The sequence below is a fragment of the Physeter macrocephalus genome, chromosome 14 (assembly GCF_002837175.3).
Source record: "Physeter macrocephalus isolate SW-GA chromosome 14, ASM283717v5, whole genome shotgun sequence".
Taxonomy (NCBI): domain Eukaryota; kingdom Metazoa; phylum Chordata; class Mammalia; order Artiodactyla; family Physeteridae; genus Physeter; species Physeter macrocephalus.
Window position 1 is genome coordinate 69,388,477 of NC_041227.1, and position 21,681 is coordinate 69,410,157.

The 21,681-nt window shown below is 44.4% G+C and overlaps 1 protein-coding gene across 1 annotated transcript in view; it reads left to right on the forward strand.

Moving 5' to 3' along the window:
- The window catches only part of CALN1 (calneuron 1), a 475,967-nt gene that overhangs the window by 309,419 nt on the left and 144,867 nt on the right, over positions 1–21,681 (forward strand). The window contains exon 5 of the mRNA XM_024121919.1: positions 12,471–12,583. Within this exon, the coding sequence (XP_023977687.1) occupies positions 12,471–12,583 (113 nt within the window). The remainder of the gene's footprint in view (positions 1–12,470; positions 12,584–21,681) is intronic.

Here is a 21,681-nt window from a genome sequence, read left to right on the forward strand (position 1 = left end):
GTGCCTCCTCAAATAAAGAAAATTGCACTGCCATTTTCTGCATCATGAATCTTTTCAGTTCTTCAGTTATTTCTTCTTCCTCTTGTCTCTCTCTTCGTCCTTTCTCTGGGCCTCCAATTCCATCAGGTCTTCATTAGTAAGCTCCTTGTGTTGCATAGCAAGGAGTTCAATGAAGTCCTCTTGCAGAGCTAGCTTCAAATAAAGATACTGTACTACAGTACTCTATACAGTACTGTACAGTAAAGTACACAAAAGCACAACCACTTGTAGAGGATGCACGCACGTGACAATGCACGCTAGACATGCGAACTAACTTATGTGATTGGACATGTGAATGCACGTTTGCATCTTTGAAAGTTTGAAACTTGAAGGTTCGTATGTAGGGGACTTACTGTATTCTTCATTGGTTAGGAGAGTGTTTTTCAGTTCCAGAGAGGTTTAGGGATTTCTGCTTAAGTGTTTACTATGAAGTCCTACTTTCTTTGGGTTTGAGTAGGATAATGTAGCCTGCTCATTTCAGCTCTGGAGAATTAGTTGATGTTCTCTCTGTTATCTTGCATGTAATCCTACATTTATAAATGTTTCACAAATGTTTTGAGAGGTGTAGCCTTTGTTTGCCACAGCATTCAGTATATGACTGATGATATAGTAATTGCAATTGTATTACTTAAATTATCATCTTTAAAGACAACACAGCCAAAAGGAAAGGGCAAATGCAGAGTCAAGATCAACCAGGGTTCAAATCTGGATTTTGTTACAATTAATGGCATAATCTTATACAGGTGACCTAATAAGGGAACCTCCTCTATGCTTTAGTAAAATGGGGATGTCAATCTCTATCTTTCACTGTTGTCGTGAGAAGTAAATGTGGCCCCTTAGGTAAAATATCTCAGCAGGGTGTTTGGCCTGCAGCTTGCCCTAATAAATGGCAACCATTATTAATTTTTGTCCACCTGATCTGCTACTGACTGATAGTACATCAAAATCTTTTCTCTCTCTGCTCAGGAAAATCTCTTGTTATTGTACGTTTGAGTATTCTCATGTTTTTTCCCCCTTGTGAAATTCAAGTCTCGAATTTCTGTCTTTCATCTCTATCATCTTCTCTTTCATCATTTCATTTCTCTCTTATTTCCCTCTGTCTTTATTTAGAATAACTTAGGGCTATAGGTTATTCCTATAATTGTCTCTGCTGCTGCTGCAATGGCTACTTTTATTACTGCTACTGCAATTGCTCCCCTCCCCCCACATACTATGACATTATATTTTCCAAATAGCACTTATGTTTGCCTGCATAAAATTAATATACTAATACACTACTTTTAAGTAACAGACAAAGGAGTATACCAAGTAGAAGTGTATAAGTAGCAAGTTCATAATGTGCAGATTTTGGCTTTCCCAGTACACAGTGACCCCTCTTTTCTGCCCTTCTCAGCTCGTGCACCCTCCCCTCCCTGTTTATTTATCATATTACATGCAGGCACTACTCTACTAATATATTTCGGAACTCATAACACATACCAAAAAGTAAAAAGATAAGTATGGAGCTTGTGATACTTTTTCTGGCACCACAGTGAGTGTTCTTGAGCATCCCTTGCCTTGCTCCCACCTTGGAGACTACTGTCCTAGACCATATCGAATTTCTCTGCTTTTGGCCTTTGTAGCACTTCCCCTTTTATAGTCGACACACGCCCGTGATGCCTTGTTTTCCTCTCTTCCCAGCTGAACTCTAATTTCCTAGATGACAGTGCTGATGTCCTCCACATTCATTCAGCATCCCCACACCTAGCACAATGGCTCTCACATAATGGGTTTGGGTACCTATTTGTTGGCTTGAGTTAGAAGTTGTAGTTTTCTGCCAATGGATCCCAAGTAGACCTTGACTTTGCTAGAGCATTGTTGGTGTCCTCACATTTTCTCCTCACTGAAGCCGGGTCCCTCTTCCTTCCATTCATGTCTTGGCCTCTTGCCTTTCACCTCATCCTCATATGTCTGTACAACCTCTTGTTTGCATAGGGCTGTTTTCATCTGTCATAATGAGAATACAGGCAGGTGTTCCTTAAGCTTTCTTCTCTTTCTAATAGTGAGTGACTTTTGGGAGTAAATTTTTCTTTGGGTGCTCAGGATAATGTTTCTCTTCTCTTTTGGACTAATCCCAATTTTTTCCCTTAGTTTTCAATTCTTAACCTGGAGACCTGGGTCTCAGCATTGGCCAACCATCAGCATGTGTGGGTGTCACTGACCACGTTCTTTTCCCACTTGGGTTTCAGAATATACAGTTATGGGGCAGAAGTGTGCAGTACCTTGTGTAGTTTCTGGTGGCTAGTAAGTATTCAGTAAAAGAATACTGGACAGAGTTTGTTATTCTGCTTCCACTTGCCACTTCTGTAAATCTGAGAATTATGGTGAAAGAATCATGATCAAGAAGCATCATATTAAAAAATTATAACTCCCAACACATTACACTCTGGGTTCCTACTGTCTCTGCCCTGCTTAGGGAATGGAGACTGGAGCCTGCAGCGTGATGCTGGCCAGCGCTGGAACTTCTACTCGTGTGATATGCTGTGGTTGTAGATACAAATGGAGGTTGAAAGGGAGGTACCAGAGAAGGAGAGAAAAGGGATGACAAGAGACGAGGAAAAGGTGCCAGACTTCCTAGCAGCCCAGGCACACATGCTTGGGACCTGGTTGCCTGGGTTTCTAGGTTTGCAGAGTCTGGGTCTCTGAGCTCGGGGAGGACTGGGTATGAGGCTCATGCCTCTTCCTACCACTTTTTGGCAGGTGCTGCAGCTTCTTTGCCAAGAGTGCAGCCTGCACAGACCACCAGTTTTATTTCTCCATCTGCTTCACCGAGGCTGTGGTTGATAAACATTTCCCCAGGTTTTTTTCAAGTGGTTGATGGGTAGCCTCAGCTTTTAGAACTTCTGTGATTTTTTGGTCTTTTTCTAGTTTCATGGACTCTTTTAACGGAAAGTTGAGTGAAGACACATTAGAAATTATCTTCATTCTTTTTTTACTTGATACATTTATACTGCAGTATGATTATCAGAGTAGCGTTAGCTAACACCTCTATCATGTCACATAATTATTTTCTTCTAATATTGGGAACAATTAAGATCTATTCTCTTAGCAAGTTTAATGTTTATAATACAGTTTTGTTGGCTATAATCACTTAGTGTGTGTTAGATCTCCAGGACTTATTTCTCCACTAGTTGGAAGTCTGTACCCTTAAACAGCATCATCCAACTCATTAACCAAAAAAACCCAAACAATCTGATTTAAATATGGACAGAACAAAATAGATTTTTTTTTCCAAAGAAGACATCCAGATGGCCAGCAGGTCCATGAAAAGGTGCTCAGTATCTATTCTTCTTAATCCTGAAGTCAAGATTATTCTGTAGTCACAGCATCCATTTTCTCATAACTTATTCCCTAATGTATTTCAGATCAGAAACTTTTAAGTCAAAACTGTTCTCTGAATTTTAGAAATGACCTTGCAGCTGCTGGAGTAGAAGGTGAATTTGGTGCTAGTAAGATGCATGGTCTGTCTTGTCTTGACAGTCTCTCTTCCACATGGATCCCTGAGGGAGACGTGTGCATAAGAGCAGTAGGAATAAGAAATAAAGGGCTCCTTTATATTCACCCTTACTCATGGCCTGTATCCCCATGTAGAAAATAAGAGAGGAGGTAGGATGGCTGGGCTTACTCAGAGCAGACCAGGCTTGGATGAACCTATAGCTCGACTTTCTCGTTCTACTGTGGTCAATTGCTATTTCCCATTCAGAGGTAAAGTGGAAGTAAAGACATCTTTTCTGTTACTCTGGGTTATATAATAGATGTAAAAACTCTGCTTAATGTTCAGCTGTCATGGGAAACAGGCTTCCCGGGATGCTGAAGGCAGGTGCACTGCTTGGGGTTGTCTGGGCCTTGGTGATGCTTTGACCGACAGGTTGAGGATGGGGCGGTTCAGGAACTGAGGACTTGATGTATGTAAAATTCTGTGGGCAGAAGCAGAGGTTGGAGCGACTGCCCTAGTCCTTTCAGAGGAATGGCCAAGCCGGGTTGCTGCAGAGTCAAGCCTCTCGGATCTAGGAAGACTGTCCCTTGTGTCATCAGCCACTGCGAGGTCTATTATTAGGGACTCTGAACCATGAGAAGCCATGCATCTATTCCTGTTCTAGGTGTAAATGTTGATTTCCCCAGATTTCTGTGGTCTTGGCTCGATGACTCAATCTAGGAAGACTTGTCCCTTGTGTCACCAGCCACTGCGAGGTCTATTATTAGGGACTCTGAACCATGAGAAGCCGTGCATCTATTCCTGTTCTAGGTGTAAATGTTGATTTCCCCAGATTTCTGTGGTCTTGGCTCGATGACTCAAGACCTTAGAATGAAGGTAGAGCTGTGTTCAGAAAAGAGTTAACACAACAGGCTATCCTTTGAAAGTCCTGCTTGCAAGGTTAGCCCTCTGCTGGTGTCTGGGAGATTGGATTTGGGGAGGATCCCCGTCATTCCTAAAAGAAACAAGTGGCTCACTGTACCTAAACTGTACGTACAATATGGTTTATGTTTAAGCACCTACTTTCCTTCTGGGAGTCTTGACTTTTAGTCCATGCCAGGGACAGATTGCCTACCTGACCAGCCCCCAATAAATACCTTGGACAACGGGACTCTAATCAGTCTGCTGGTGTCTGGGAGATTGGATTTGGGGAGGGTCCCCGTCATTCCTAAAAGAAACAAGTGGCTCACTGTACCTAAACTGTACGTACAATATGGTTTATGTTTAAGCACCTGCTTTCCTTCTGGGAGTCTTGACTTTTAGTCCATGCCAGGGACAGATTGCCTACCTGACCAGCCCCCAGTAAATACCTTGGACAACGGGACTCTAATGAGCTCTCCTGGTGGACGGGATTTCGCCTATGTCGCCACTGCTCGTTGCTGGCGGAATTAAGCATGTCCTCTTGACTCCACTGGGAGAGAATTCTGGAAACTTGTGCCTGGTTTCCTCCAGACTTCACCCCAGTCACCTTTTCTCTTTGATAATTGTGCTTTCTAATCTTTCATGGTAATAAATCATAGCTGTGTGTAGGACTATATGCTGAGTCCTGGGAATCTCTTAGTGAGCTGTTGAACTTCGGGGTGGGTCTTGAGATGCCTCCAGTACATAGCCCAGTGATCCAGGGTGTGATCCCTCTAATATGTATCCCACCCGAAGAGCTGTAGACCCCTTCCAACCAAGGTGCTGCTCCTGAGCCCCTTTTCTGTAAAAATTCAGGTGCTGCTGTTGGGACAAGGGCTTGGTTTCCCCCCACCCCAACTCAGGTCCAGTCATCATCCTTACAATGTCCCTTTCTCAGCCTTCATCCTACTGGCTCCCCTGTGGCATTCAACACTACTGGAGGCTAACTGCCAGCCCCTTACTGAATCTTGGTCTCCCCTGTTATCTAGGGCACCCCTCTCATGCTTGGTTCTCCTCTCAAACTCTTCCTTTCCAGTGCCTTTCTCCTGCCTCTTACGTAGACTGTAACAGGTTATCAAAATGGCACTCTTAAGTCTCTATTTTACTTTCTTTTATTAAAAATTTTTATTATTATTATTATTTTGGCTGCACCATGTGGCATGCGGTATCTTAGTTCCCCGACCAGAGATCCAACCCATGCCCCCTGCATTGGGAGCGCGAAGTCTTAACCACTGGACCACCAAGGAAGTCCCATAAGTCTCAATTTTAGGCTCTAACTCACAGGAACAGTGCAAAAAGCGCCAAGTTTCCCAAGAGCCCATTGTTCTTCCCTACCTTGATGTGTTAGTCAGCTCGGGCTGTGGTAACAAAATGGCACAGCCTGGGTGGCTTAAACAACAGAAATTTATTCCTCTTGGTTCCAGGGGCTGGAAATCCAAGATCAAGGTCCTGACAGGGTTGGTTTCTGGTGGGAGCTCACTCTTTTGTCTTGCAGATGGCCACCCTCTCGCTGTGTCCTCACATGGTCTTTCCTCTGTGCTTGCACTCCTGGTGTCTCTTCCGCTCCTTATAAGGACACCAGTCCTATTGGATTAGGGCCCCACCCTTATGACCTCATTTAACCTTAATTACCTCCTTCAAGTCTTTGTCTCCAAATACAGTCACACTTGGCGGGGGCAGAGTTAGGGCTTCAGCCGATGAATCTGGGCATAGTTCAGTCCCTAACACTTTATGAGAGGTGGAAGCATTAGGCAAAAGAATTTCACTGGATGGTGCTGGTCGTGGGTGATGCTCTTACTCCCCACTTGGACCCTTTCCACTGACTCTGCATCGAGGACCAGCAGTGCTTATCTCGTCCTGTTCTCTTCCCATAGGAACACTCGATCCAGCGTGAAGGGAGGGTGGTTGCTGCTCCAGCCACCCTCCATCCTTCCTGGGGGCCCCACGTTGTTCAGGGTGCTCACCTCATCTCCCCTTTCAGCTCGTTAGAACCTTCGCTCCCTTGAGGGCTCACTGCCGAGCCATTGAGAATTTCCTAATTGGGGCCCTGGCTCGGTGCTTCTAGGTAAGTCCCAGCTCCCACTTGATTCTGTCCCAGGTTTCAGACTGCAGCCTCTCGGAAGGTAAGCCTGTGTCTATTCGTCTCTTTCTTGCCCCACCGTACATTGCCCGCTCCTCTGCTCCTTTGTAGGCATGCTTTTGGAATTGAGTCAGTTGATTTGAATGGAGTCTCAGGCAGACATTTCTTCTTCCTCCTAATCTGTCTCCTCATTACCCTTCTGAGCCCATCATTTTTTCTGTATATGCCTTTCCTTCCTTTTATTTTGCAGGGATTTTTACTGTTATTTTACCTCTTGGTGAAAGTTTCAGCTGGTTGGTCTTAACGAATGTTGTGCAGTCCTGGCCCTCCCTCGGCTTCCTGCCCTCGTTCAAGTTCATTACTCTGACTTACATAGCAGTGGGAAGCAATCAGACGCAGTCCCGGGCAGGTTAGCTTCCCGCGTGTCTTGCTAAGTGGATCATGATATTTGGAAGCTTGTGGAGGGGGACTGAGGCCCCGTAGGCGTGAATTTCATTCTTTCACTCTGCACTTACTTGCCTGTTCAAGATTCGTAAAACAATTTAACCCAATAAAGTTTTTGCATTCGGAATCCGCTGCATTCTGTGAAAGGCTGGGGAATCTGGGAAAATGCCCACTTTGTTTTTAGGGGACCGTGAATCCAGAATGCCAGCCTCATGTCACGCTGCTAGGCCTGCACAGGCCTCATTCGTCAGACCAATTCTTTTTGGTGGAAGAGGATGCCTGGAGGGTTGTATGTGAGAGACCTGGGTCCTCAGAGTATTGACCATCCAAGGAGAATTACTGAGACCCTCACTGCAGGCAGAATGGCAGTTTGGGGAACAAATAGCTTTCAGGCAGTGGTCATTTGCATTAATGCCCCTAAAGGCCATCCTCCCAAATTCCTACTAAATTTCTTCCCAAAGGCCCAGATAGGAAAACATCTTAAACTCTCAAACTTTGAAGAGAGATATGAACCTGGGCTAGGAATTATGCTGGGGCCTCTGACACAGAGGGAGGCTTTGCAAGGCGGGGGTTGGCATCAGGGGTTCCAAGCTGATCCCTTGCTGGTGCCTACTAGCTGCCCAGCCTTGACCTAGTTCCTTTTGACCTCTTCTTGCCAAAATTTTCTCAAGGGCAAAATGTGGAAGGGCGGAACCTATTCATAGTGTTGGGATAGAATCAAACAATAATATATGTAAGGCCTTGAGTTCAGTGTCTGGCATATCGCAAATGTTAAATCAGTATTTCCTATTACTTATTGTCATTCTTTTAAATGCTTAAGAAAGACCTCCAGCAGCTGACCTGAGACCCAAAAGAGCAACTTAGCCTTCAGTTTGCCTCTGTGTGCCAGGCAGCCATAGCACTCCCCAGCCAGGGAACATTGGGATCAGAGGGGATGGTGTTCCGGCAGAGGCGCACATCGCCGGGCCTCCTGAGAGACAGCAAAAGCAGAGGCAGACTGCTGGGTTTGGAATATCCCAGCTCTGCTCCCCTGTGTGAGCTTCTGCAAGTTACTGAACCTCTCTGTGCTTCAGTTTTCTCATCTGTAAAATGGGCCGCTGGCAGCCTTAAATGCACTAGGGTGTGGCGATTTCTTTAACTGATGCCACGGCATGGTGACTGCTCAGTATGTTAGATGTCAAGATCATCATCAGACTTCCCAGACCTTGCCTCGGCCTGGGCCTGGTTTCTGTTCAAGGGACCTAGGGAGAAACTTCTCTCTGACATTGTATTCATCTCAGTTCTCCTGGAATGGAGGCAGGGAGAGGGTGGGGACATGGGGGCCAGACTTCTGGGAACAGCATTGATAGCTTGTGGGGTGTCCCCAGTCCTATTTGTCCTTCAAACTAGGATCTGCTGAAGGCAGCTTTTCCTCAGTCTAAATCTGAATAGAACCTTGTACTGCTGGCAGGTCTGATGTCGAGCTGTGTATGTGAAAGGAGGAGTCTTTGTGTACTGAAGGTCTGCAGAAAATGTGCAATGTACACACATTCTCAGGAGCCAGAGCTGAGAAGATCCCAAGAGAGACAGAGATAGGTGAGGGGGCCCCACCCTGATTATTTCTCCAACTATGGGCCTGCAAGGAATCTCCCTTGGCTCAATGATAGTTTAAAAAAAAAAGGGGGGGTGGGTTGGGGGAGAATCACATTTTGACCAATAACAGACCTGAAGTTCCAAATGTCATCTGCTTAACAGCTAGAAGCAAATCCTCCTGTGAGCCAGACCTCTCCTCCAAGTAGCAGAAAGGCTCTACCAGGCCACCCGTGCACCAGCGCTACAGCTGGCACTGCCATGGGGTCCTGAGCACTGCCCCCCAACCCAAGCACTTCCCCCCGGCCAAGGATCTGAGTAGTGAATAAGCTGCTCCCTTCACTGAGGCCAGGATGTAGTTTGAAGCATCATTTCCGCTTGTCAGCTTCGGGTTTGCTATTCTCAGCCAAGGGCACCATCCGGGAGTGCTCCGTGATGATTTTGACCAGAGCTCAGTGTGGACCCTTGAAATGCACCAGTTCCACACGCTGCTCTCCCATCACCAGGGGTGGCGGGGGAGGTTTTGGAGAGGTGGGTGGTCTCTCTCCTCCCACCTGGAAGGTAGATTGTTTAAAGACAGCCTCATGCTGAGAAGCAGGTGTTTTGCTACGTCCTGTGGACCCCCAACCCCATCCCATTCGACTCCCAGGGGAGAGTGGTGCCTACTACACTATGGGCGGGAGCTGGTGTGGCCCAGCTGGTGGACATATTTTTGTTAAGGTCTCATGAGGTCTCTTTTTTTTTTTTTACACCTTTATTGGAGTATAATTGCTTTACAATGGTGTGTTAGTTTCTGCTGTATAACAAAGTGAATCAGCTATATGTATACGTATAACCCCATATCCCCTCCCCCTTGCGTCTCCCTCCCACCCTCCCTATCCCACCCCTCTAGGTGGTCCCAAAGCACCGAGCTGATCTCCCTGTGCTATGCGGCTGCTTCCCACTAGCTATCTGTTTTACATTTGGTAGTATATATATGTCCATGCCACTCTCTCACTTTGTCATAGCTTACCCTTCCCCCTCCCCGTGTCCTCAAGTCCATTCTCTACTCATGAGGTCTTTGTAAAAAAAAAAAAATTATCCACACCCTCGAGCTTTTAAACTTTTATCAACTGTTGGACCTCGCCCTGGGTGACAGACACGTGGGATGACGCCCACTGCTAATAGACCAACATCCCAGAGAGAGGGCCCCGGAAGGAGAACCATAGTACCTGGGACATTATCTCGTCCAGTGTTTCTTGAACTACTTCCTCTTCCTCCTCTTCTTCTTCCTCTTGTCCTGTTCCTCCTTCTTGTTCTGCCCCTCCCCCACTCAGGTGCCTCTTAAGAAACTTGTTTCCCTAGTTGCCCTAACCCCATGGCATTTTATTATAATTGCACAGATATACTGTATGTATATCTGTTTATACACTGTGACGTTAGGAGGGCCACAAACCATAATATCTAAGTTATTTTTGGTCCCCTAAGAATCACTTTCCATCTCACGGAAGGTGATGCTCTCTCTCTTGAGAATGCACCCTCTGGCCTGAGACTTTTTGGCCATCCAGAAGCAGCTTTGACTAGTGGGAGTGGCTTGGGGTGAGCTGGGGGTTAGCGCGTGTATATAACAAGTGTGGTCGTGCGAGACTGGGAGCCTCATGGTTCTCTCTCAGTATGAACGCCAGCAAGACTGGGCCATTCTCATCTTCCTCCAGCTTCCAACTTTCCACTTTCACAAATACTGGGTGACTTATCTTTGGGCAAACATCTTGGTCTGCATTTAAGATCATTTCCTTGCTTTGTCTTTTTCTTTAAAAGTGAAGTTGTTAGGTACAAAAGAACCAGAATGTTACAGCATCTTGAATACTGCTAGTCAATATCTGGGTGAATATACCCAGAGATGCGTCCATCTCTTATCTCCATCTCTTATCTGCATCTCTGCCAGCACTGAGCAGTATTCTTTTTATAAGTATTTGCTCATTTGAAAGGCAGGATGCAAACTCATTGTCGCTTGAATTAGCCATCTTATGATGACCAGCCAAGGTGAAATTTTGGATCCTTTCATCTTGCTGACAGGTGAGAGATACATCAATTTACTCTCAGTAGTCCACTGACTGCCCCACCCCACTTGGTGGCTTAATTTTCCCTTTCCTACTGACTTGTCATGCTTCCCCTGTCCTCTGGGAAGTTTTATCTACACTGGGATCTGTTCCTGGACTGTCTGTTCTGAATTATTGACGTCTTGATGATGACGTCTGCTTGGCTTTTGGAAATAGTTTCCAATGAAGGCTCTTGGAAGGCGATTGCACTCCAGGAGTGGATTGATGTGTCTGCACTTTGGCAAACATGTATGCAGACACCTGGACTGTCCTCCCTGCCTGAGACCAAGATGTGGTGAACTCTTGGTGGAGACACCCTCCTGAGCCGTCCTGAGGGTGCAGAATGCCACACTAATGAGTCACTGAGGCTCAGACAATACCCTGAAGATCTAATTTTGTCTAATCTGGCTCAAGTTCACCTTTGGTCAGTGTCAGCTCTACTATGAAAGATCCAATGCATGTTGAACTGAGCAAAGGAAAAACAAACAAGCAAGAGACATCATTCATTCTCTAAGTGCATATTGAGTGCCTACCATGGTGTCAGATATAAAGAAGACTGGGTCCCTGGCCTTGCAGAGCTCACAATCCAGGTGGGAGATAGGTGTGCAAATTAGTGGCTGAGATATAGGGTGATCTGTTCTAAATAGATGCACACTAAATTAATAGAAGGGACAGAAGAAAGTGCCCAACTCTGTCTAGTGAGATGAGGAAGGGTCAGGAAAAATACAAAAAGAGAACATGATATTTAAGCTCCATTGTATAGAACAAGTTAGAGATCACCAGGTAGACAAATGGGGAAGGGCATCCGGATGGAGGGAACAGCATGTACAGACGTATGGAGCTCTGAAAGAGCATGGCATTTTGTGCAGAGGTGGGAAGCAAAGCGTGTCAAAAGGAATAGTGGGGGCTTCCCTGGTGGCGCAGTGGTTGAGAATCCGCCTGCCAATGCAGGGGACGCGGGTTCGTGCCCCGGTTCGGGAAGATCCCACATGCCGCGGAGCAGCTGGGCCCGTGAGCCATGGCCGCTGAGCCTGCGCGTCCGGACCCTGTGCTCCGCAATGGGAGAGGCCACAACAGTGAGAGGCCCACGTACCACAAAAAAAAAAAAAAAAAAAAAAAAAAAAAAGGAATAGTGGGACTTGAATACCATTCTGAGATGGTTTCCTTATTTTTGGTCAAAGATGCCTTTGAAGTTTATAAAGCACGGTCAGATATGCTTTGGGGAAAAAAGCACGGTCACATGTGCTTTGGGGAAGTAAACTCAACTGTCTGGAAGAGAGTGTGGAGGTGAGAGTATGAGGGCAAAAGCCATTTTACTAGTAACATTGTAATTATAACTAAGAACATTCATTCTTGGAAGCATTTTCCCACCACAGTCTTTTTGGAAATGGACTAGCAATTGGATTAACAAAAAAGGTAGAGCAGCCACAGGTATTTAAGAAGTGAAATCAGTAAGACTTGATGACTAAATTTATGTGTGATTGACAAGGATGAAGGAAGAGATAAGGATGAAGATGTGATTTCTCTCCTGTACAGCTGGGCAATTTGGGGTCCAGGTACAGCAGGTGTGAAGTTGTGGCCATTTAAGTGGGAGGTGTTGGTTGGGCATTTAGACACAAATACAGACAAATGATTAGGAATATGTGGTATTAGAGGTACTAACAGTTGCCAATTTCTTGTATTTCTTTTGGTATTTTAAGAATGAAGCCCAATTTTCAGAAATGGTTTCAGCTCTTCATTGATTGAGGTCATGCCACGGAGAAAAGCACGGAGATGTTTATTTCATTGGGTACAGTAGGTCAATTTCAGCTACTTTTCAACTCGTATCTATATCTTCTCCTTCCAGGGGATGGTCAGGTGGATTTTGATGAATTCATGACAATTCTTGGCCCCAAACTGGTGTCTTCAGAAGGTCGCGATGGTTTTCTTGGAAACACAATAGACAGCATATTCTGGCAGGTGAGTAAGAATTTTTTGAAAAATTAAGTTTGACAGTAAACATGTGTCTGGGACTAACATTTGACTGTGAATTCTTGAGCTTCTGTTCAGCACGTGAAGCTCCCTTCTGGGCTTGAGTGACATACATTCCTTGAACTGGACATCTAAGTTGAGATCCATACTAGGCCCCCTGGACAAAGAATCAAAACTATACTCATTTAAGGCTTGGAAGAGTGAAATATCTCCCTATTTTCCCTTATATCAAAAATAGTTTTACATTTTGGAGACATGAGATTCCTCCACTTCTGATTCACAAAAGACTTTTTCCTGGGGACACTTAGAAAGGACATATTGGTATTACCTGAGCCCACTCTGTCCCTGGTTCCAGCAGATCCTTGCTGGGAGGATGGCATGGTTGCCTTGTGTGTTTGGATCCTAGCAATACTCTTAATAGGACAGAATGGTTTTATCTAAAAATTTGCATTTGATGCTTCTCAATTTGCTTCTATTTCTATCTTGTAAAATCTCTTAGGAAATTCCAAATAATACCTTCAAATTATTAATGTGCTATAAATCATTTCTCTATATTAGTTCTTTAGTCTTAAAATGTGACTATTATTTTGTGACTATGGAATTTGGGGAATGACTCATCAATAATTATTTTAAAAAATTAGGGACTCCCCTGGCGGTCCAGTGGTTGGGACTCCGTGCGTCCACTGCAGGGGCCGCGGGTTCAATCCCTGGTCAGGGAAGTGGGGGTCACGCATGCTGCGCAGCGTAGCCAAAAAAAAGAAAAAAGAAGAAAAAATTGAGTCAATTTGTCAAGTTAAATTGAATTATTGTTTAAACATGTAAAATACCATTCAAACACGGTGTGGTTTCTTTAATTTCTTGATGTGTTTTTTTCCTTAACCAAAGATACTTCTCTGTATCTCTAGATAAGGATTGCAGTTGCCATGTATCTCTAGTCTTATTCTGCTACCCATCTGGCATATAACCAACAAGTACTTAGTAAGAACTTGTTACTGGCCCTGTAGTCTAACAGTCACTATGGGTTTTACAAAAGATGCTTAAGACACAGTCCTGGCTATTTAAGAATTTGGTTGGGGAAACACAACTAAGAGAGAAAACAAAGAGTAATTAATTGGCTTGATGGTTATTAGACTGTAATCTCCTTGCAGCCAGGGACTTAATTGCTGTGGTGCCCTCAGCAGTTAGCCCATGTACTCAGCAGACCCTCAATAACTTTTTTTAAAATAAAATGAATAGACGTTCAAGAAAGGAGACACATGTGGTCTTGAGAGGTCAGATAAGCCTTCAGGAAATGGGGGTACTTGCCTCAAACCTTGAAATAGGTGGGGGATTATGTGAGAAAAGAAAGAAAAGAGAGCATCCCCAGCCTGTCCCAATGAGACTTTGAAAAAGGTGGAGGCAATGAGCACAGGAAAGTCATTGACCATGAGGAAGATACGGTTGAAAGGGAAAGAGCTCAGGACCCACTGGCAGGGTGGATTTAGAGCCTGAGGAAAGAAGGGTTGAGATGACTCACTCCAAGTTTCCCAACTGGCTACTACTGCCAGGAATACGATCGTGGAGAAAAGACGTCTTTGTGGAGTTGAATTCTAAATTAGACACGTTGAGGGTCAGTCACCAAGGAAAGTCTATGCACAGCTGAAATCAAGGATGGATCATGGGCGAGAGGCCAGGGCTGGGAACCCAGATTTGGGATTCATCAGAGCTAGTGGGTGAAATTATAGTCAAGGATGAGCTCAACAAGGGAAGTCATATACCTGAAGATGACCAGAGAGACAGGACCTGGTCCTGGAGGATATCCAGGGCAGGGGAGAGTGAGATATGGCGTCTGACCTCCACACTGCTGATACCCATCAGGAGAACATCATCTCCCTGTGGTTATGATCAGCCCTGACTCTCCCTAGAGAAGGACCTCCATGACCCTACTTGCGACATGATCAGAATATTTTAGCACTCAGGTAACCTTTCGATGTGGAAGCATAGACGGGTAGACTCCCCTGGCCAAAATCAAAAGTGAGCACATAGTGGGACTTCCCTGGGGATCCAGTGGTTAAGACTGCGTGCTTCCAATACAGGGGGTACAGGTTCGATCCCTGGTCAGGGAACTAAAATCCCGCATGCCACACAGTGCAGCAAAAAAAAAAAAAAAAAAAGTGAGCATATAGTTAACAAGACGGAGAAACATTATTTCCCACCTGGCATCTTGCAGCCCATACAGATGTACTCTGTTTAAGCATCTGGGAGTTGCTTTTCCTCTCGGTTTCTCTTCTTCCCTGAACTCCTGTATTGCCCCCTCTGAATGCTTTCTACCCTTTGCCTCTGCCTTCAGGGCCCACTCTAGCCTAGAAGGATGCTGCAAGCCCTTCCAGGCTCTAAGCATTCTCCCTGGCCCCGATCCTGAAGGGGAAGGAGCTGCAGGTACTTAATTATACCTTAAGTGGAGGCCTCACATCTGCCAGATTCTTCCCAGTAGAGCATCTACACGAGGAAATACTTCCTTTATACTATATTGATTGCCTCTTGCATAATTGGGACATGCTACTATGCTCATGAAGTCTCTGTGTTTTTGCCTTACCAAAGACCCTCCCCCTCACCCAGGGTGATAAATGGGATGGGAAAAAGAGAATAAAAGGGGAAAATTCAATTCTGAAATATCTAAATGAATGTGGGACCGCGTGGACTGGTGGCTGTGACCTCCTCTCCTGCTGGTGCTCACCCAGCTCAGACTTTGACGACTAGCAAAGGAGAAAGACCATCAACCCACTCTTGATAGTCAGCCTCCTCTGCTGCCTGCCCTGCTGCCTGCCCCCCGTCTGCCCATTCAGTGACAGTGTGAGAAAACTGTCCTCAGAACATGCAGAGCATCTGGTCCTTCCTGGAAAAAAAGCTCATATTCCCAGCACTTGAGTGATTTTTCCGGTTTAAAAGAAAGCTCTGTGTGTGCACAGGTGAATATGTGTGCACGTGCATCTGTGTACACGTGAGTGTTTACTTTGCTGCTGTGGTTGCAGATGGTCTAGAAGAGGAGCAGCAGAAAGGCAGCTTTCTGCCTCTGAATTTCCAGGCAGGAGATTTTGATATCAGGAGTTACTGATATTCTAGAAAGGAGAAGACCATCCATTTGAGACACTGACAAGGCTTCCTGTGAGGGACAAAGTCAGTTTCCTGTGGAAACAGACATGATGGTACACTTGGAAGGCCATATTAGTGATCTATTGCTGCATAATATATTACACCAAAAGCTAGTGACATAAAACAGTAAGTATTTACTATCTCACTGTTTCTGTGGGTCAGGAATTCAGTAGCAGCTTAGCTGGGTGGATCTGGTTCAGGGTCTCTGATGAGATTGCAGTCAAAATGCTGGCTGGGGCTGTGATCATCTGAAGGCTTGACTGGGGCTGGAGAATGTGCTCTCAGGTGCTCACTCATGTGGCTGGCAAGGTGATGCTGGCTGTTGGCAGGAGGCCTCAGGTCCTTGCCACACGGACCTCTCCCTGGTGCTGCTTGAGTGTCCTCGTGACATGGCAGCTGGCTTCCAGAAAAACAAATGATCCAAGAGAGTACAAGGCAGAAGCTGTCATGTCTTTTATGACCTAGCACGGGAAGTCAAACTCCATCATTTCTGCAACATCCTATTGGTTACACAGGTCATCCCCATTCAGTGGGGAGAGGACTACCTCCCGGTGATCACCCGGAGGCAGGGGTCATTGGGGACCACCTTGGAGACTGGCTACCACAAAGGGGGATGAAATCAGCCTTAGGACTTGGTATATGTTAATGGTAGAGAGGAGGGGAGGGAGGGGCTGAGGGGGGCCAGGCTCAGGGTGGGCGGGGAGGGCTTTCATGCTCATTGCTTCAGGTCCATTGCAGTCACAGAGGAGCAGGGTCCTCAAAGTCACTTTGTTCCGTCAGCCACTCGCACCACACACCATGAGGCCACTTGTGCCCAAGAATGTGTCTTTAATGCAACAAATGCTCCCGGGTGGCGGAGCATCTGCATCTCAGGTTCACCTGAGTCCCCACAGCAGCCCTTCATCTTTTCTCCTCCTTGACCTCCAGCGCTGTGCTAGCTGGGTTCCGCCGTGAGCTTGCAGACAGCACACAATGGCAAAGGAAATGACAAGCATCACGGGAGATCTTGCAGCTCTACTGATCTATCCTAGTCCAGCCAACACTTCCATTAAACTCTTCTCCCTCTGAAGAGAGAGAGAGATGAGTCCTTCCCTTAGCTAGGAGAGGAGCCAGTGGTGTCGACTTCTTGACTCACATTTTTATCTTACTCACAATCCAACTTCATTCATTAAGACTTGACTCAGGGTTTCTGGATTAAGAAATGAAACGTTAATATTTAAGCAAATGGATCTGTTCACTGGATGGTGCTGGATGTGTGGGAATGGATCTGGGGCTGGAGATCGAGAACTGAGAAACTCACAGGGCTGTCTGGTCTTTGTGCTTCAGAGTACCCTTCGCTTGCCCATATGCAAGCAGGTCGTTATCATAGCTAGTTTATCTCACAGCTATGTGCAATGTCCAAGACACTGAAAGTTATGCTAACATAAAAGTGCCTGGGTCCATCCACCTCACTACAAATAACTCAATTTCGTTTCTTTTTATGGCTGAGTGAGGTGGATGGACCTAGAGTCTGTCATACAGAGTGAAGTAAGTCAGAAAGAGGAAAACAAATACCGTATGCTAACACATATATATGGAATCTAAGAAAAAAAAATGGTCATGAAGAACCTAGGGGTAAGACGGGAATGGAGACGCAGACCTACTAGAGAATGGACTTGAGGATGTGGGGAGGGGGAAGGGTAGGCTATGATAAAGTGAGAGAATGGCATGGACATATATACACTACCAAACGTAAAACAGATAGCTAGTGGGAAGCAGCCGCATAGCACAGGGAGATCAGCTCGGTGCTTTGTGACCACCTAGAGGGGTGGGATAGGGAGGGTGGGAGGGAGGGAGACGCAAGAGGGAAGAGATATGGGAACATGTGTATACACGTATAACTGATTCACTTTGTTATAAAGCAGAAACTAACACACCATTGTAAAGCAATTATACTCCAATAAAGATGTTAAAAAAAACAAAAGTGCCTGGGGCACCCGGCCCCAGATTTGGTCCAGATCAAGGCCTGCTTGCCACCCTGACTTCACCCACAGGCCTGCTCAACATCCTTTCCAGCTGTCCGTTCCTCCCCCACTGGTGGGATAAGACACAGCTGGGGAAAGACAATACCTGCAGCTGCTCCCCAGGTACCTCTCCATGCTTGGCCGCCGTCCCTCCATCCCAAATTCTTACTCTGGCCTCATGTCTTTTCTGGTTTCCATTTCCGGTTTGGTCCTAGACTCTTGATCTCTGTTCCATGCTCTGACCCAGAGGCCAGTCCTCCCCAGCCCAGGTCCCAGGCTTTAGCTTGGGACATTTCATGTGCTGGTTCCAGGGCCATGGCTGAGATGGACAGGGAGCTCGGTTTAAAATTCTTGACTCGGGACTTCCCTGGCGGTCCAGTAGTTAAGACTTCACCTTCCAATGCAGGGGGTGCAGGTTCGATCCCTGGTTGGGGAGCTAAAAATCCCACATGCCTCAGGGCCAAAAAACCAAAACATAAAACAGAAGCAATATTGTAACAGATTCAATAAAGACTTTTAAAAAATGGTCCATATCACAAAAAAATCTGTAAAATTCTTGACTCAGTTCAGAATACTTGACACTCCATGTTCACAACACAGGAAAGAAACATTACACAAAGCTCCAGGTACAGTATGATCCCAAATCTGTTCTGCATAAAAGAACTGGAAAGAAATATATCAAAACATTGACAGTGATGTTTCATGTGCTAGGATGATGAGTGATCACATCCTTCTGTATTTTTCAAAAGCTTGACAATAGGCATGCATTAGTTCTATAATCAGAAAAAGAAAATGAAAGGGAAGAAAATATAGTCCCCCAGCTAGTCAAATATTTATTAAATACCTACAGTGTTTTCATCTGTGAAACTGTAGATTACCTGTCCCATGAGGTCGACTGTGGATAAAATTTGCAGGGAAAGCAAATGAAACAGAAGAAATCATATTCATTCATATGAGGTATTTGTTGCACGGGGCCAAGACCTAGAAAATTCCAGGACTTCGACTTCTGTTCTTTGAAGGATAACTTGCATTCTAGCAGGCAGAGTCTCTCCGCACATCCAATCTGGCACCAACAGGATAGTTCTCTCCCCAATATTTTGTCAACGTGCCACTCTGTCAGAGTTTGCTGTTCTTAATCATCCCATGAAAGCTAAATAGCTTTCAGCAGCCATGCCCATCACGAGGCCTGTTAGACTGACAGCGAACATTTGAATTCCCAAAGCGATTTTACTGCTTGTGAAATATGGAGAGTGGAAAACATTAGTGTCTCAAAGTGGGTCTCAAAGTGTCGTTCCTGAACCAGCCGCATCAGCATCACCTGGGACTCGTTAGAAATGCAAATTCCTGGACCCCACCCCGGAAACACTGAACCGGAAACTCCAGGGTGGGGCCGGCTTCCGGGAGTTCAATACGACCTCCAGGTGACTCTGATGCTTCCTCAAGTCTGAGAGCCGCTGAGATTTCAGTGATCCTGGCATACGGGTTAGGCATCTCGTCAGGCTTACTACTCAGACCTTGGTAATTTGGGTTTTTCTTTCATTTATCCATATTCGTAAGCGTCATTGGTCTTTAGTCTATATAACAGTGTATGTTTCAACTGTTTTTAAAAGATGGAGGGGGCTTCCCTGGTGGCGCAGTGGTTGAGAGTCCACCTGCCGATGCAGGGGACACGGGTTCGTGCCCCGGTCCGGGAAGATGCCACATGCCGCGGTGCGGCTGGGCCCGTGAGCCATGGCCGCTGAGCCTGCGCTCCGCAACCGGAGAGGCCACAACAGTGAGAGGCCCGCGTACCAAAAAAAAAAAAAAAAAAGACGGAGGAATTACATGTCAACATATAACTAATTTTCTAAGCATTAAAGCAATGGAAGAATCATAAATAAAAACTGTTAAAGTATTAAGTTGAAAGAATATTTCAAAAAGTAATAGGAAAAATACAGCAATTAATAGGCTAAGGTATATGTGAAGAGCATTTCTAAAAAATATGAAAACCTCTAGATATGACAGTAGAAAAATGGGATAAGGAATAACAGACAACTGATACTTTAAACAAACATATTAAAACAATTTTCAACCTCACTAGAAATCTAAGGAATATAAACTAAAATAGTAATTGGATAACAGTTTTCACCTATCAGGTTGGAAAAGAATAAAACATATTATAATAGTACTGTCAAGAATAAGATAAAATGGGCAAACTTGAGCCATGGCCGCTGAGCCCCCGCACCGGAACCGGAGAGGCCACAACAGTGAGAGGCCCGCAAAAAAAAAAAAAAAAAAAGACGGAGGAATTACATGTCAACATATAACTAATTTTCTAAGCATTAAAGCAATGGAAGAATCATAAATAAAAACTGTTAAAGTATTAAGTTGAAAGAATATTTCAAAAAGTAATAGGAAAAATACAGCAATTAATAGGCTAAGGTATATGTGAAGAGCATTTCTAAAAAATATGAAAACCTCTAGATATGACAGTAGAAAAATGGGATAAGGAATAACAGACAACTGATACTTTAAACAAACATATTAAAACAATTTTCAACCTCACTAGAAATCTAAGGAATATAAACTAAAATAGTAATTGGATAACAGTTTTCACCTATCAGGTTGGAAAAGAATAAAACATATGATAATAGTACTGTCAAGAATAAGATAAAATGGGCAAACTCATATACTACTGGTAGAAATGTACATGGTAAAACTTTTCTGAAAACTATTTGGTGATACTTAGCTACAACTTTTCCAATGTTAAACCCTATAATTAAAAATAATTCTACATCTTAGACTCTGCATATGAAATTAGTCAGGGATGTAGAAAAATGCACTTACAAAGATGGAATATTGTACAATTATTTAAAATAATATTTTCACTTTACAGTCTAGAGATTTAATTTAAAGTATAATTACATTGCTGTTCTACATCTATTATATATCCATGTATATTCATACAGAGACAAAAACTGGGGAAAATGTAATAATTCTTTTTAACATCTTTATTGGAGAATAATTGCTTTACGTTGTTGTATTAGTTTTTGCTGTATAACAAAGTGAATCAGCTATACATATTCATATATCCCCATATCTCTTCCCTCTAACGGCTCCCTCCCACCCTCCCTATCCCACCCCTCTAGGTGGTCACAAAGCACCGAGCTGATCTCCCTGTGCTATGCAGCTGCTTCCCACTAGCTAGCTATTTGACATTTGGTAGTGTATACACATCAAAGCCACTCCCTCACTTTGTCCCAGTTTACCCCTCCCTCTCCCTGTGTCCTCAAGTCTGTTCTCTATGTCTGCGTCTTTATTCCTGTCCTGCCCCTAGGTCCTTCAGAACCATTTTTTTTTTAGATTCCATATATATGTGTTAGCATATGGTATTTGTTTTTCTCTTTCTGACTTACCAACATTTGTTGTTTGTAGATTTTTTTGATGATGGTGATACTGACTGGTGTGAGGTGATACCTCATTGTAGTTTTGATTTGCATTCTGACTGGTGTGAGGTGATACCTCATTGTAGTTTTGATTTGCATTTCTCTAATGATTAGTGATGTTGAGCATCCTTTCATGTGTTTGTTGGCAATCTGTATACCTTCTTTGGAGAAATGTCTATTTAGGTCTTCTGCCCATTTTTTGATTGGGTTGTTTTTCTGATGATGCCCATTCTAACTGGTGTGAGGTGACACCTCATTGTAGTTTTGTCTCAATCTGTATTCTTATTGATGCCTTTAAATGATTTTTTAAATCTTAGTAAATATGCATATGTGACCAGTAACAACAGCAATTTGTGTCAATGTATACTATGGTTTTAGAATAAGTGTCATGTGATTTCAAAATTTTCATTTTAATTAGATATATTGAGAATACAGATATTGTCCTGGCTGCCACAATGTCGTGTTTTTCAATGGTATATGGAAAAATCTAAAGTTATAGATTTTTTTTTTTTTTTTTTTTTTTTTT